This window comes from Anomaloglossus baeobatrachus, chromosome 4 (genome assembly GCF_048569485.1).
Source record: "Anomaloglossus baeobatrachus isolate aAnoBae1 chromosome 4, aAnoBae1.hap1, whole genome shotgun sequence".
Taxonomy (NCBI): domain Eukaryota; kingdom Metazoa; phylum Chordata; class Amphibia; order Anura; family Aromobatidae; genus Anomaloglossus; species Anomaloglossus baeobatrachus.
This window is the reverse complement of record NC_134356.1, coordinates 102,023,759-102,037,756: the sequence shown is the minus strand read 5'-3', so window position 1 is coordinate 102,037,756 and position 13,998 is coordinate 102,023,759. Positions and strand designations below refer to the sequence as shown.

At 49.4% G+C, this 13,998-nt stretch overlaps 1 protein-coding gene across 1 annotated transcript in view; it reads right to left on the bottom strand.

Annotated features, from left to right (window-relative positions):
* The window catches only part of CTNNA1 (catenin alpha 1), a 148,078-nt gene that overhangs the window by 54,067 nt on the left and 80,013 nt on the right, over nucleotides 1-13,998 (bottom strand). Inside the window, exons 11-12 of the mRNA XM_075344494.1 lie at nucleotides 6,447-6,603; nucleotides 5,109-5,309 (exon numbers count right to left, since the gene is read on the bottom strand). Coding sequence (XP_075200609.1) covers nucleotides 5,109-5,309; nucleotides 6,447-6,603 — 358 coding nt within the window. The remainder of the gene's footprint in view (nucleotides 1-5,108; nucleotides 5,310-6,446; nucleotides 6,604-13,998) is intronic.

The window sequence follows — 13,998 nt, the reverse complement described above, 5'->3', positions numbered from 1 at the left end:
GAGGAAGGGGATAATGTATTTTAGAGTTATGTTGCATTTTTCTTCAAGGGTGAATATTAGCAAGAATTTAAACATATAAAATATAAAAAGATTCTGGTTTTCCAATGCTTTTACTAATCATATTTAACAATTGTACTGCTACAACAATACTGCAGACTGTCGCAAATTTTTGCTCTACCCCCTGTGAAAATGACAAGGCTTATTCTACTTCAGCATCCCTCTGAACACCAGAAATGCTGATCTCCTAGTCATGACAGATATAGGGGTCATCAGCTCACTCCTCGCTGTCATGATAATCCATCAGCGCCCTGTGACCGCATCACCAGCCCGTTGATGGCGGCAAGGAACAACAAAATTGCCGCCAGAGCGCATTAAATCCCAATGTCAATCTCTGACAGCAAGATTTAACTAGTTAAGGTGCCGCTCACATCAGCGGTACTTGCCGCAAGGCCGGTTCCGGTACAAATGTGTTTCAGCTCAATTCACCTCCAATGGAGTTGCGGCGGGATGCGGTCGCAAGTGACGCACGCAATCACATGTGACCGCATGTTGCCGTGATTCCATAGGAAATTAATGGAGCTGAAACGCATTTGTTCCGGTCCGGCCCTGTGGCAAAATACCGCTGATGTGAGGGTGGCCTAACATGCGTGGATGGATCTTTAACCCCTTCACCCCCGGCCACTAAAACACCCTAATGACCGGGCCATTTTTTGCAATTCTGACCAGTGTCACTTTGACAGGTTATAACTCTGGGACGCTTCAACGGATCCTGGCGATTCTGAGATTGTTTTTTCGTGACATATTGTACTTCATGTCAGTGGTAAATTTAGGCCGATATTTTTTGCGTTTATTTGTGAAAATTTAGGAAATTTGGCGAAAATTTTGAAAATTTCGCAATTTTCAAACTTTGAAAATTTATGCCCATAAATCTGAGAAATATGTCACACAAAATAGTTACTAAATAACATTTCCCACTTGTCTACTTTACATCAGCGCAATTTTCGAAACAAATTTTTTTTTCGTTAGGAAGTTAGAAGGGATCAAAGTTCATCAGCAATTTCTCATTTTTCCAACAAAATTTAGAAAATAATTTTTTTTAGGGACCACATCACATTTGAGGTGACTTTGAGAGACCGAGGTGACAGAAAATACCCAAAAGTGACCCCATTCTAAAAACTGCACCCCTCACTCTGCTCAAAACCACATCCAAAAAGTTTATTAACCCTTTAGGTGCTTCACAGGAACCAAAGCAATGTGGAAGGAAAAAATGAAAATTTTACTTTTTAACACAAAAATGTTACTTTAGCCATGAAATTTTCATTTTCACAAGGGAGAAAAGAGAAAGTGCACCCTACAATTTATTGTGCATTTTCTCCTGAGTACGCCGATACCCCATATGTGGTAAAAATCAATTGTTTGGGTGCACAGCGGAGCTCGGAAGGGAAGGAGCGCCATTTGAATTTTTGAACGCAAAATTAGCTGCACTCATTAGCGGACGCCATGTCGGGTTTGAAGACCCCCTGAGGTGCCTAAACAATGGAGCTCCCCCACAAGTGACCCCATTTTGGAAACTAGAGCCCTCAAATATTTTTTCTAGATGTTTGATGAGCACTTTGAACACCTGGGGGCTTCACAGAAGTTTATAACGTTGAGCCGTGAAAAGAAAAAAAAAATTTTTTTACCACAAAACTGTTGCTTCAACTAGGTAGCTTTTTTTTTCACAAGGGTATCGGGAAAAAATGCAACATAAAATGTATTGTCCATTTTCTCCTGAGTACGCAGATACCTCATATGTGGTGGAAATCAAATGTTTGGACACACGGCAGTGCTTGGAATGCAAGGAGCGCCATTTGAATTTTTGAACGCAAAATTAGCTGCACTAATTAGCGGACGCCATGTCGGGTTTGAAGACCCCCTGAGGTGCCTAAACAATGGAGCTCCCCCACAAGTGACCCCATTTTGGAAACTAGAGCCCTCAAATATTTTTTCTAGATGTTTGATGAGCACTTTGAACACCTGGGGGCTTCACAGAAGTTTATAACGTTGAGCCGTGAAAAGAAAAAATTTTTTTTTTACCACAAAACTGTTGCTTCAACTAGGTAGCTTTTTTTTTCACAAGGGTATTGGGAAAAAATGCAACATAAAATGTATTGTCCATTTTCTCCTGAGTACGCAGATACCTCATATGTGGTGGAAATCAAATGTTTGGACACACGGCAGTGCTCGGAAGGCAAGGAGCGCCATTTAAATGCAAAATTAGCTGCACTAATTAGCGGACGCCATGTCGGGTTTGAAGACCCCCTGAGGTGCCTAAACAATGGAGCTCCCCCACAAGTGACCCCATTTTGGAAACTAGAGCCCTCAAATAATTTTTCTAGATGTTTGGTGAGCACTTTGAACACCTGGGGGCTTCACAGAAGTTTATAGCGTTGAGCCGTGAAAAGAAAAAAAATTTTTTTTACCACAAAACGGTTGCTTCAATTAGGTAGCTTTTTTTTTCACAAGGGTAACAGGAAAAAATGCACCATAAAATGTATTGTGCATTTTCTCCTGAGTACGCAGATACATCATATGTGGTGGAAAGTAATTGTTTGGGCGCATGGCGGGGCTCAGAAGAGAAGGAGCGCCATTTGACAGCAAAATTGGTTGGAATCATTAGCGGACGCCATGTCACGTTTGGAGACCCCCTATGGTGCCTAAACAGTGGAGCTCCCCCACAAGTGACACCATTTTGGAAACTAGAGCCCTCAAATAATTTTTCTAGATGTTTGGTGAGCACTTTGAACACCTGGGGGCTTCACAGAAGTTTATAGCGTTGAGCCGTGAAAAGAAAAAAAAATTTTTTACCACAAAACGGTTGCTTCAACTAGGTAGCTTTTTTTTTCACAAGGCTATCAGGAAAAAATGCACCATAAAACGTATTGTGCATTTTCTCCTGAGTACGCAGATACCTCATATGTGGTGGAAAGTAATTGTTTGGGCGCACGGCGGGGCTCAGAAGAGAAGGAGCGCCATTTGACTTTTCAAACGCACAGACGCAGTGCACTGATCGGCCGCTGCAGGACGCACGGTCGGATGCGATAAAAAAAGCGTCGGGGATACGTAAAAAAAAAGTCACGCCAAAAATTGACCATGGATGCAGATATGTTATGTGCATCCCTGATCAGCGCTCGGCGGGACGCACAGACGGATGCCATACAAAAATTGTCGCGAATACGGAAAAAAGTCACGCCAAAAATTGAGCAGGGATGCCGATCCGTTATCTGCATCCCTGATCAGCGCTCGGCGGGACGCACGGACGGATGCGATACAAAAAGCGTCGCGAATACGGAAAAAAGTCACGCCAAAAATTGAGCAGGGATGCCGATCCGTTATCTGCATCCCTGATCAGCGCTCGGCGGGACGCACGGACGGATGCAATACAAAAAGCGTCGGGGATACGGAAAAAAGTCACGCCAAAAATTGAGCAGGGATGCCGATCCGTTATCTGCATCCCTGATCAGCGCTCGGCGGGACGCACGGACGGACGGACGCGATACAAAAAGCGTCGCGAATACGGAAAAAAGTCATGCCAAAAACTGACCACGGATGCAGATCCGTTATCTGCATCCCTGATCAGCGCTTGGCGGGACGCACGGACAGATGAAGTGTAAAAATGGACAGGATACAAGAAAAAAAAAAAAAAAAAAAGTTATACTCACAGTACCAAGAGGATCACTGACCAGAAGAGTTGCAGAGGAACAAGAAGGCAGTGAGATAGACAGCTTTACACCAGCAGCAGGCAGGACGTTGGACAGATCAGCAGAAGGACCCAGCGATGGAGGCAGATGTGATCGGGCCAGTGAAGACCTCGGACGACCCGTGAAGGCAGGTAAGAGGACGTCGGGGGGGCCAGGGGGGATGGGGAGAGGGGAGGCAGAGGGGGGGCAGATGGGGGGGGGTTAGAGGGAGAGCAGAGGGGGCGGAGAAGCAAAGGCAGAAGGAAGGAACCTTGGAAGCAGAATAGAGATGACAGAGGAGGCAGGCAGAGCGCGTGGGGAGCAGATCGGGATGCCGGGGGGCAGATCGGGGCGTAGGGGGGCAGATCGGGGCGTAGGGGGGCAGATCTGGGGGGGCACGGGCAGGGGCCTTCACGGGAGCGCGCAGGGGCCATCGCCGGAGCGCAATACTTACCTTTAGAGCTGGCGCGGTGACAGCAGAGGCGGCGTCTGCGGCGGCAGCAGCGGTGGCGTGGTACCAAAAGTACCAGCCACTCCACGCTGCAGCCATGTTGGGGGAGGGTCCCCAGAGCAGTACAGGCCTGGGGAGGGCGGCCACCAGCAAATCAGACCGCCCCACTGCACACTGATTGGAGCGATTGCGCGTCATAGCACGATCGCTCCAATCAGTGCTGCAGGGGCTGGGGGCGGCATGTTTGAGGTCCACCTATGATATGCTGCTGCAGCTGCGGCATCTCATAGCTGGATCTCACAGGATCGCACTAATTCGGGCATTATTTTTGCCGAAATTAGTGCGATCGATGTGGTTGGCGGTTCAGATTTGAACAGCCAATCACATCGATCGTCGATAGGGGGTGGCGATGCCACCCCCCCTGGGGTCAAGCAAAGGTCCCCTGCTGTAAGAAACAGCAGGGGACATCATTTGAAAGCCGTTGCTATGGCCACGGCAATCAAATGAAGTTTAGGCAGTAAAATTACGTCCCTGGTCGTTAAGTCACGTTAAAATAGGACGTAATTTTACTGCCCGCGGTCGTGAAGGGGTTAATACACCCGTGCCTGTTAGCTGCACATGTTGAGACCACATTAAAGGTCCAGACACGGCCTTGACTGTACAGGTATGTCCAAGGTCGTAAAGGGGTTAATAAGGCTGTGTTTGCATTAACAGCTCAAAATATGGCAGAGCCAGCTAATTTGAAGTTCAGACACCAACAGAAAGGCTATAAGCAAGTTCTCATGCAGGAGACGAGTACTTGTCTCCTGAGCCGCCCACGTCCAACAGGTCTTTTGAGATGTGCAGGGGTCTCCATATCTCTATCCCCACTGCTCTGCAGAGCATTGCAGCATCACAGACTAACACACATTTTATTGTAGAAACTTTTTTTCATCTACCTGTATTTGACAAAAGTTTGGTGGCTTCCAGTACTTTTTCTGTATAGACTCCAGGCTCATAATTATCCATCTCCGAGGTAACAACATAAATAACTCTAGCTGCTCGTCCACGTATGGCACCGGCGGTGCGATCCAGTCCATCAACATCTTTTTCCTGAAGCGCTATGACACATTTATTGACATCTTCCAAAATATGATTCTCTGTAATAAATAAATACAGACTATTAATAAGATGAACATACTTCAAATTCAGTTATTCTAAACATTAGGACCACCTTTGCACACGCCAGGCCTGAAATGAACAGGTGAACCCCTTAGTGAGCAAGACAACTTTTATACAAATTTTAGAAATCCAACCAGTGTTACTTTGAGGTTTTAACTCTGAAGCCCTTCAACAAATCCCAGTGATTCAGAGGCTGTTTTATCGTTAAATATTGTACTTCATATTAGTGGTAAATTTGGGTCGATATTTTTTGGGTTTGTGAAAATTTCGGAATTTTGATGAAAATTTTGAATATTTTACAATTTTCAAACTTTCAATTTTTATATCCTTATATCAATAGTCATGTTGCACAAAATAGTTACTAAATAACATTTCCCATATCTCTACTTTACCTCTGCATCATTTTTCAAAATTTTATTTTGTTAGAGTGTTAGAAGGGTTTTGCAGCAATTTCTCAATTTGTTAAAGAAATGTACAGAACCCGTTTCTTAGGACCTATTCAGATTTAAATGGACATTGAGGTACCTATATATTGGAAACTCCCCAAAAGTGATACCATTATCTCATTTTGCTCAAATAAAATAAATGGCTTTGACAGCTTGACAATACTGTGGAATAACACATAAGCAAAAAAAACCTTTGCAACATTTCTAGCAGTTTAACACCAAAAACTGAGAAACCTGCTTGATGCATCAGCGCCTATATCACTACAATCAAAACACTAGCCGCATATACACAAAAATGCTTCTTGCAGCAATTGTCCTGTACATAAAGGATCCAGTGCTGTATGTCCATTTTGCCCGCTATGTATAGTCAGAAGTCCAGGATCTTATTTGCACATTGCAGATTGTTTCTGCAAACTTCCAACGATAGGACTCATAAGAGCGACCATGACAGTCCTGCTTAGCCTGACAGCTTTTCCTGTGTCAGAGTGTGTTCCAAAAAAGCGTAAGCTGGACTATTGGTGGCTCTGAGGAGTCCTGTAAGGATTTACTCAGAAAACATGCCTCATTTAAACTGAACACCTAAATCATCCGGAAGGAACGTGGCTCAAACCAAGGGACTTGGAATATTTTAAATTTAGGTATAAAAAAAAAAAAAAATTATAGAGATACCAGAAACAGCCAGGAAGTCATCTATTGATGTGATGTCATCAACGGCATCTGTCAAGATACGAACTTGTTTCTCCCACTGATCTTTGAAAAGATCCATTGTTTCTTGAGCCACTTTGCTGTGAGGTTTAGCAGCGAGCGCCAAAGCTGCATTTATAACCTGTGTGAATGGAAAAACAAAAAAAAAAAAAATAAAGTGTTTGGTGATGGCAAGTCAATATGTACATTACATCTAATGCTACAGTAAGTTTTACTACCCATTTTACTCACGCATTGAAAAAAGAGAATTTTGTTTACTTACCGTAAATTCTTTTTCTTATAGTTCCGACATGGGAGACCCAGACCATGGGTGTATAGCTACTGCCTCCGGAGGACACACAAAGTACTACACTAAAAATGTAGCTCCTCCCTCCGAGCATATACACTCCCCGGATGACAAATCCAACCAGTTTAGTGCCAAAGCTGAAGGAGGACATCCACCCATAAGTAGAGATAGAGTAAAACCCGGAATAACCGGAACCTCTGTCTACAACAACAGCCGGTGAAAACACACGGAACAAGAAAGCTGCCAACAGGCAACAGGGAGGGTGCTGGGTCTCCCATGTCGGAACTATAAGAAAAAGAATTTACGGTAAGTAAACAAAATTCTCTTTTTCTTCATCGTTCCTTATGGGAGACCCAGACCATGGGACGTCTCAAAGCAGTCCATGGGTGGGAAATAAACAGAAACTGAGAAGTAGGCGAAACCTAACTTCACAAATGGGCGACAGCCGTCCGAAGGATGCGTCTGCCCAAGCTCGCATCTGCCGAAGCATGAGCATGCACTTAGTAGTGCTTCGAAAAGGTGTGCAGACTAGACCAAGTGGCAGCCTGACAGACCTGCTGAGCCGTAGCCCAAGAGGCACCGACAGCTCTGGTCGAGTGCGCCTTAATCCCCGGCGGGGGAGGCACCTGAGAACATTGGTAGGCATCGGATATGGCCGACCTAATCCAACGAGCTAGGGTCGGTTTAGAAGCCGAGAGACCCTTGCGCTGACCTGTGGTCAGCACAAAAAGAGAGGTGTACCGCCTAAAAAAACAGCGGTGCGTGACACAGATCCGGAGCGTCCGCACCAAATCTAAAGCATGCAACGCATTCTCAAAGCGATGCACAGGGGCCGAACAAAGGGAGGACAATGAAATGTCCTGGTTAAGGTGGAAAGGAGACACCACCTTAGGGAGAAGGCCCGGAGTCGGACGGAGAACCACCTTGTCTTGGTGAAAAAACCCAAAAAGGGTGACTCCGAAGAGAGCACAGTCAAATCAGAGACTCTCCTGAGAGAAATTATGGCCACCAGAAAGACCACTTTCTGTGAAAGACGAAACAACGAAACCTCCCTAAGAGGCTCAAAGGGGGGTTTCTGTAAGGCCATGAGGACCAGATGAAGGTCTCAGGGATTCAGAGACCGCCGGTAAGGCGGAATGATGTGAGATGCGCCCTGCATGAAGGTGCGCATCTGGGCCAGCCGGGCGATACGCCGCTGGAACAACGCTGACAGAGCCGAGACCTGTCCCTTGAGGGAATTGAGGGACAGTCCTAGCTGCAGGCCGGACTGTAGAAAGGACAGGATGGTCGGCAAGGAAAAACGGCCAAGGAGCATGGCCGGAAGAACGACACCAGGACAGGAAAATTCTCCAAGTCCTGTGGTAAATCCTGGCCGAGGAAGACTTCCGAGCCTGAGTCATAGAGAAGATGACCTCGGAAGGAATGCCTGAAGCCGTAAGGATTCAGGGCTCAAGAGCCACGCCGTCAATCTGAGAGCCGCAGAATTCTGGCGGAAAACTGACCTTGTGAGAGAAGGTCTGGCCAGTCCGGGAGATGCCACAACACCTCTACGGACAGACGGAGCAGGTCTGGGAACCAAGCTCGCCTGGGCCAGTCTGGAGCGATGAGTACGACCCGACGGCCCTCCATTCTGATCTTGCGCAGGACTCTGGGCAAGAGAGCCAGAGGGGGAAAACACGTAAGCCAGACGGAACTGGGACCAATCTGGAACCAGCGCGTCCGCTGCCAAGGCCTGAGGATCGTGGGAGCGAGCCACGTAAACCGGGACCTCGTTGTTGTGCCGGGATGCCATTAGATCCACTTCCGGAGTGCCCCGCCTGCTAAATTGACCGGAACACTGCCGGATGCAGGGCCCACTCGCCGCTGTCCACGGTTTCACGGCTGAGATAATCTGCCTCCCAGTTTTCTACGCCTGGGATGTGGACTGCGGATATGGTGGACTTGGAGTCCTCCGTCCACTGAAGGATACGTTGAACTTCCAACATTGCTAAGCGGCTGATTGATGTAGGCAACTGCTGTCGCGTTGTCTGACTGGACTCGAATGTGCTTGCCCGCCGACAGGTGGTGAAAAACTACGAGAGCTAGGAGTACAGCCCTGATTTCCAGCACATTGATCGAGAGGGCTCATTCGGACGGAGTCCAAGTGCCCTGTGCTCGGTGGTGGAGAAAAACTGCTCCCCAGCCGGATAGACTGGCATCCGTGGTGAGAATCACCGAGGACGGGGCCAGAAAGGAGCGTCCCTGGGACAGAGAAAGGGGCCGAAGCCACCACTTAAAGAGAGCTCCTGGTCTGTGGCGACAGAGCCACCAGCCTGTGCAAGGAAGAAGTCCCTTGTCCCAACAGCGGAGAATGTCCAGCTGCAGGGGACGCAGATGGAACTGGCAAAGGGAACCGCCTCCATTGACGCCACCATGTGACCCAGCACCTGCATGAGGTGCCTGATGGAATGACGGCGGAGCCTCAGCAGAGAGCGAACCGCCAGATGAAGGGACTGCTGTTTGACTAAGGGCAGCTTCACAAGTGCCAGCAGAGTCTCGAATTGCATCCCTAGGTACGTAAGTTCCTGAGTCGGGGTCAGAGTGGACTTGCAAGCGTGGCGAGAGTGAGCGAGACACTCCGCTGAGAGTGAGCGAGACACTCCGCTGAGAGTGAGCGAGACACTCCGCTGAGAGTGAGCGAGACACTCCGCTGAGAGTGAGCGAGACACTCCGCTGAGAGTGAGCGAGACACTCCGCTGAGAGTGAGCGAGACACTCCGCTGAGAGTGAGCGAGACACTCCGCTGAGAGTGAGCGAGACACTCCGCTGAGAGTGAGCGAGACACTCCGCTGAGAGTGAGCGAGACACTCCGCTGAGAGTGAGCGAGACACTCCGCTGAGAGTGAGCGAGACACTCCGCTGAGAGTGAGCGAGACACTCCGCTGAGAGTGAGCGAGACACTCCGCTGAGAGTGAGCGAGACACTCCGCTGAGAGTGAGCGAGACACTCCGCTGAGAGTGAGCGAGACACTCCGCTGAGAGTGAGCGAGACACTCCGCTGAGAGTGAGCGAGACACTCCGCTGAGAGTGAGCGAGACACTCCGCTGAGAGTGAGCGAGACACTCCGCTGAGAGTGAGCGAGACACTCCGCTGAGAGTGAGCGAGACACTCCGCTGAGAGTGAGCGAGACACTCCGCTGAGAGTGAGCGAGACACTCCGCTGAGAGTGAGCGAGACACTCCGCTGAGAGTGAGCGAGACACTCCGCTGAGAGTGAGCGAGACACTCCGCTGAGAGTGAGCGAGACACTCCGCTGAGAGTGAGCGAGACACTCCGCTGAGAGTGAGCGAGACACTCCGCTGAGAGTGAGCGAGACACTCCGCTGAGAGTGAGCGAGACACTCCGCTGAGAGTGAGCGAGACACTCCGCTGAGAGTGAGCGAGACACTCCGCTGAGAGTGAGCGAGACACTCCGCTGAGAGTGAGCGAGACACTCCGCTGAGAGTGAGCGAGACACTCCGCTGAGAGTGAGCGAGACACTCCGCTGAGAGTGAGCGAGACACTCCGCTGAGAGTGAGCGAGACACTCCGCTGACAGTCTGCACTGGATGAAGCCCTGACTAGAAGGTCGTCCAGGTAAGGAATCACTACCAACCCCTGGAGGAGCAGAACCGCAACCACTGCTGCCATGACCTTGGTGAATACACGAGGGGTCGTGGCTAACCCCAAGGGGAGAGCCACGAATTGGAAATGTTCCTCTCCGATTACAAAACGTAGCCAATGCTGGTGTGAAACTGCGATTGGTACATGCAGATAGACATCTCTGATGTCGATGGATGCTAAGAAATCTCCTTGGGTCATTGACTGATCGCAGAGATTCCATGCAAAATTGACGCACCTGAACATGCTTGTTGAGAAGCTTGAGATCCAGGTCGGAAGCACCGTCCTTTTCGGGGACTAGGAAGAGATTTGAGTAGAAATCTCAGAACCGTTCCCAGTCGGGAACTGGTACAATTACTCCATTGGCCTGCAAGAATGCCACGGCCTGTGAGAAGGCGGCGGCCTTGGAGCAGGGGGGAGTTGACAGAAAAAATCTGTTTGGCGGGCTGGATAGAATTCTATTCTGTAGCCGTGGGAGATGGTAACCCACACCCACTGATCGAAGACATGTTGAAACCACACGTCGCCCAAGAGGGAGAGCCTGCCACCGACCAAGGACGTTACTGGCGCGGCCAGATAATCAAGAGGAGGCTGCCTTGGTGGCAGCAGCTCCTGCCGACTTAGGACGCGGCTTCATGCGCCAGTTTGTTTACGGACCTTGGCTGAGTTAGTGGACGAGGCCGAGGGCTTAGAGGACGACCAGTTAGAGGAATGAAAGGAACGAAACCTCGACTGGTTCCTGCCCTGGACAGGTTTCCTGGGTTGTGGCATGGAAGTACTCTTCCTGCCAAAAGCTTCCTGAATAATTTCATCCAGTTGTTCACCGAATAGACTGGTCCCAGCAAAAGGGAGTCCAGCAAGGAACTTCTTAGGAAGCATCTGCCTTCCACTCTCGAAGCCACAGGAACCTGCGGATAGCGAGGGAAGTAGCCGAGGCCACCACAGTGCGATGACAGTCTCCAGCATGGCAGACATGGCATAGGATGAAAAGACTGAAGCCTGGAAGTTAAGGCAACTATTTCGGGCATAAAGTCCCTGGTGAGGGAATGCATCTCCTCCCGAGAAGCAGAGATGGCTTTGAGAGCCCGCACTGCTGCAAAAGATGGGGAGAACGAGGCCCCTGCCGCCTCATATATAGATTTGGCCAGAAGGACAACCTGGCGGACAGTGGGATCCTTAGAGAGGTGCCGTCAGCCACTGATACAACTGTCCGGGCTGAAGTCTAGACACCGGAGGGTCCACCCTTGATGAATGAGCCCACTCCTTGACCACCACTGGTGGAAGGGGGAAACAGTCATCAGAACCACGCTTTGGAAAGCGTCAGTCAGGACAGGCTCTGGGCTTGGTCACAGTGACCTGAAAGCTGGAGTGGATAAGGAACACACTCCTTGTTCTCTTAGGCAAGTTATACTGATGCTTTTCTGCCAGAGAGGGGTGCTCCCCTGATACAGGCGGATTGAGGTCCAGTACAATTATAATGGACGCAATCAAATCATTAGCATCTGCGTCACTTTCGGACAAATCAATGGGGTACATGGAGAAGCGTCCGAGCCCCCAGTAAAGGCATCCTCCTTGTCCTGCGAGTCAGCTCGTGAACCAGAGCCGCGGGGCGAGGAGGGAAAGGGGACCCTGCGTCTCCATTTTAGGAGGACGGGGTCTGAAACCAGATGAAGAATCCTCTGTGAGCTTTGCTGAGCGAGCCGTAGCAGCAGAAGCGCCCTGAGGAGGGGGCTGATGCATGCTCAGCAGTGTCCGGAACAGCTGTCCCCTGGAGAGAGGGATTCTACCCAAACCGGGGGTTCAGCCACCGGAGCCGGAGCAGCCGGAGGGACCACTGGGGATGAGCCTCCAGGCTGAGGCACCACTATGTTAGAGCAGGCATCACAATGTGGTTATGTGCTCGGTACAGGCAGTACGAGCCTACAGCAGTGCATAATAAGAACAGCCTTGCAGCCTTGCTCTGATGTGAGACATGCTGCAGAAGTGGGGGCTCTGTCCAGAATGACCCCCAGCAGAGTATATAAACCGAGTATATAAGCAGCTGCACAACCGGAGGTTGTGGCTTGCCAGACCGTTTAACATAGGGACATTTCTGTGCCCTCCAGATCCCCCAGCCCAGGCCCCCATTTGTCACAATGTGTTATGCAGACATTGAGAACGCTGAGAAAATGGCGTCCACAGCGAGGAGAGGGGGCGGTGCCTACTGTGAGAGCAGGACGGAGGGCAAATGAGGCATACAGGGGAGGGAATCTTTCCTCAGTGAGGAGTGTCCCTTCCCTGTGCTGAACAGCCGCTGGGCGGAGCCACACTGTCCCACTGCACTGACTGACATGCAGGGGAAGAGAATCGAAACTAGGCCTCAGGCGAAGCCGGGGCCTAGATTTAAACATGCGGCCAGCGTGCAGGCACCATCGGCGCGGTTCTCCAGTGAAAACTGGAGAACCGGCCGGAAATGTTAACACAGTTATATAACACACTCTCCCCAATATATAAAGTACAAGGGACCCCTGGAAAGACCACCGTCTGTGGTAATAACGTCTCAGTACTTAGCTTGTGAGACGCAGGTGCCAGGTCCCTGGGGGGTGATCGCTCCGTCCGTCAGGATCCTGAACAGGGCTGCGGATGGAGACCGGTCTCCTGCAAAGCAGTGAGAACCGTGATGGCTCCCACTTCAAGCCAGAGCCCGAGGGATGGTGAAGGAGCGCGGCATGTAAGGCTCCAGCCCTGAAATCAACCTTAACAGCACCGCCGACACAGTGGGGTGAGAAGGGACATGCCGGGAGTCCAGATTGGACCCGCTTTTCTTCCAAATCTTTGAAATCAAAAATCAAAAATCAGAGGATGCATGTGTGTGTGTGACCTCCTGAACACAAAGCATTGAACTGGTTGGATTTGTCATCCGGGGAGTGTATATGCTCGGAGGGAGGAGCTACACTTTTAGTGTAGTACTTTGTGTGTCCTCCGGAGGCAGTAGCTATACACCCATGGTCTGGGTCTCCCATAAGGAACGATGAAGAAATGGAGCCCTCCCTTATTCATGTGATCTACAGGGTGGCGCATTTAAATGGATACACCTAAATAAAATGGGAATGGTTGGTGATATCAACTTCCTGTTTGTGGCTCATTAGTATATGGGAGGGGGAACTTTTCAAGATGGGTGGTGACCATGGCGGCCATTTTGGATACAACTTTATTTTATCCAATGGGAAGAGGGCCATTTAAACACATCAAACTTCTTGAGAATTTCACAAGAAAAACAATGGTGTGCTTGGCTTTAAAGTAACGTTATTCATTCGTTATTTACAATTTTATGAACACTTAGAAAATGTGTTCAACGTGCTGCCCATTGTGTTGGATTTTCAATGCAACCTTCTTCTCCCACTCTTGACACACTGATAGCAACACCGCAGAAGAAATGCTAGCACAGACTTCCAGTATTCATTGTTTCAGATGCTGCATCTTAATACACCACCACATTATGGGTGTTAGGTCCGAGCATTCCTACATGAACAGTGTCCCGGAAAGTGGATTAGTCATCGTGGGCCAGTTGAATGGCCATGAAGGTCTCCTGATCGGATCCCCTTAGACTTTTGTCTTT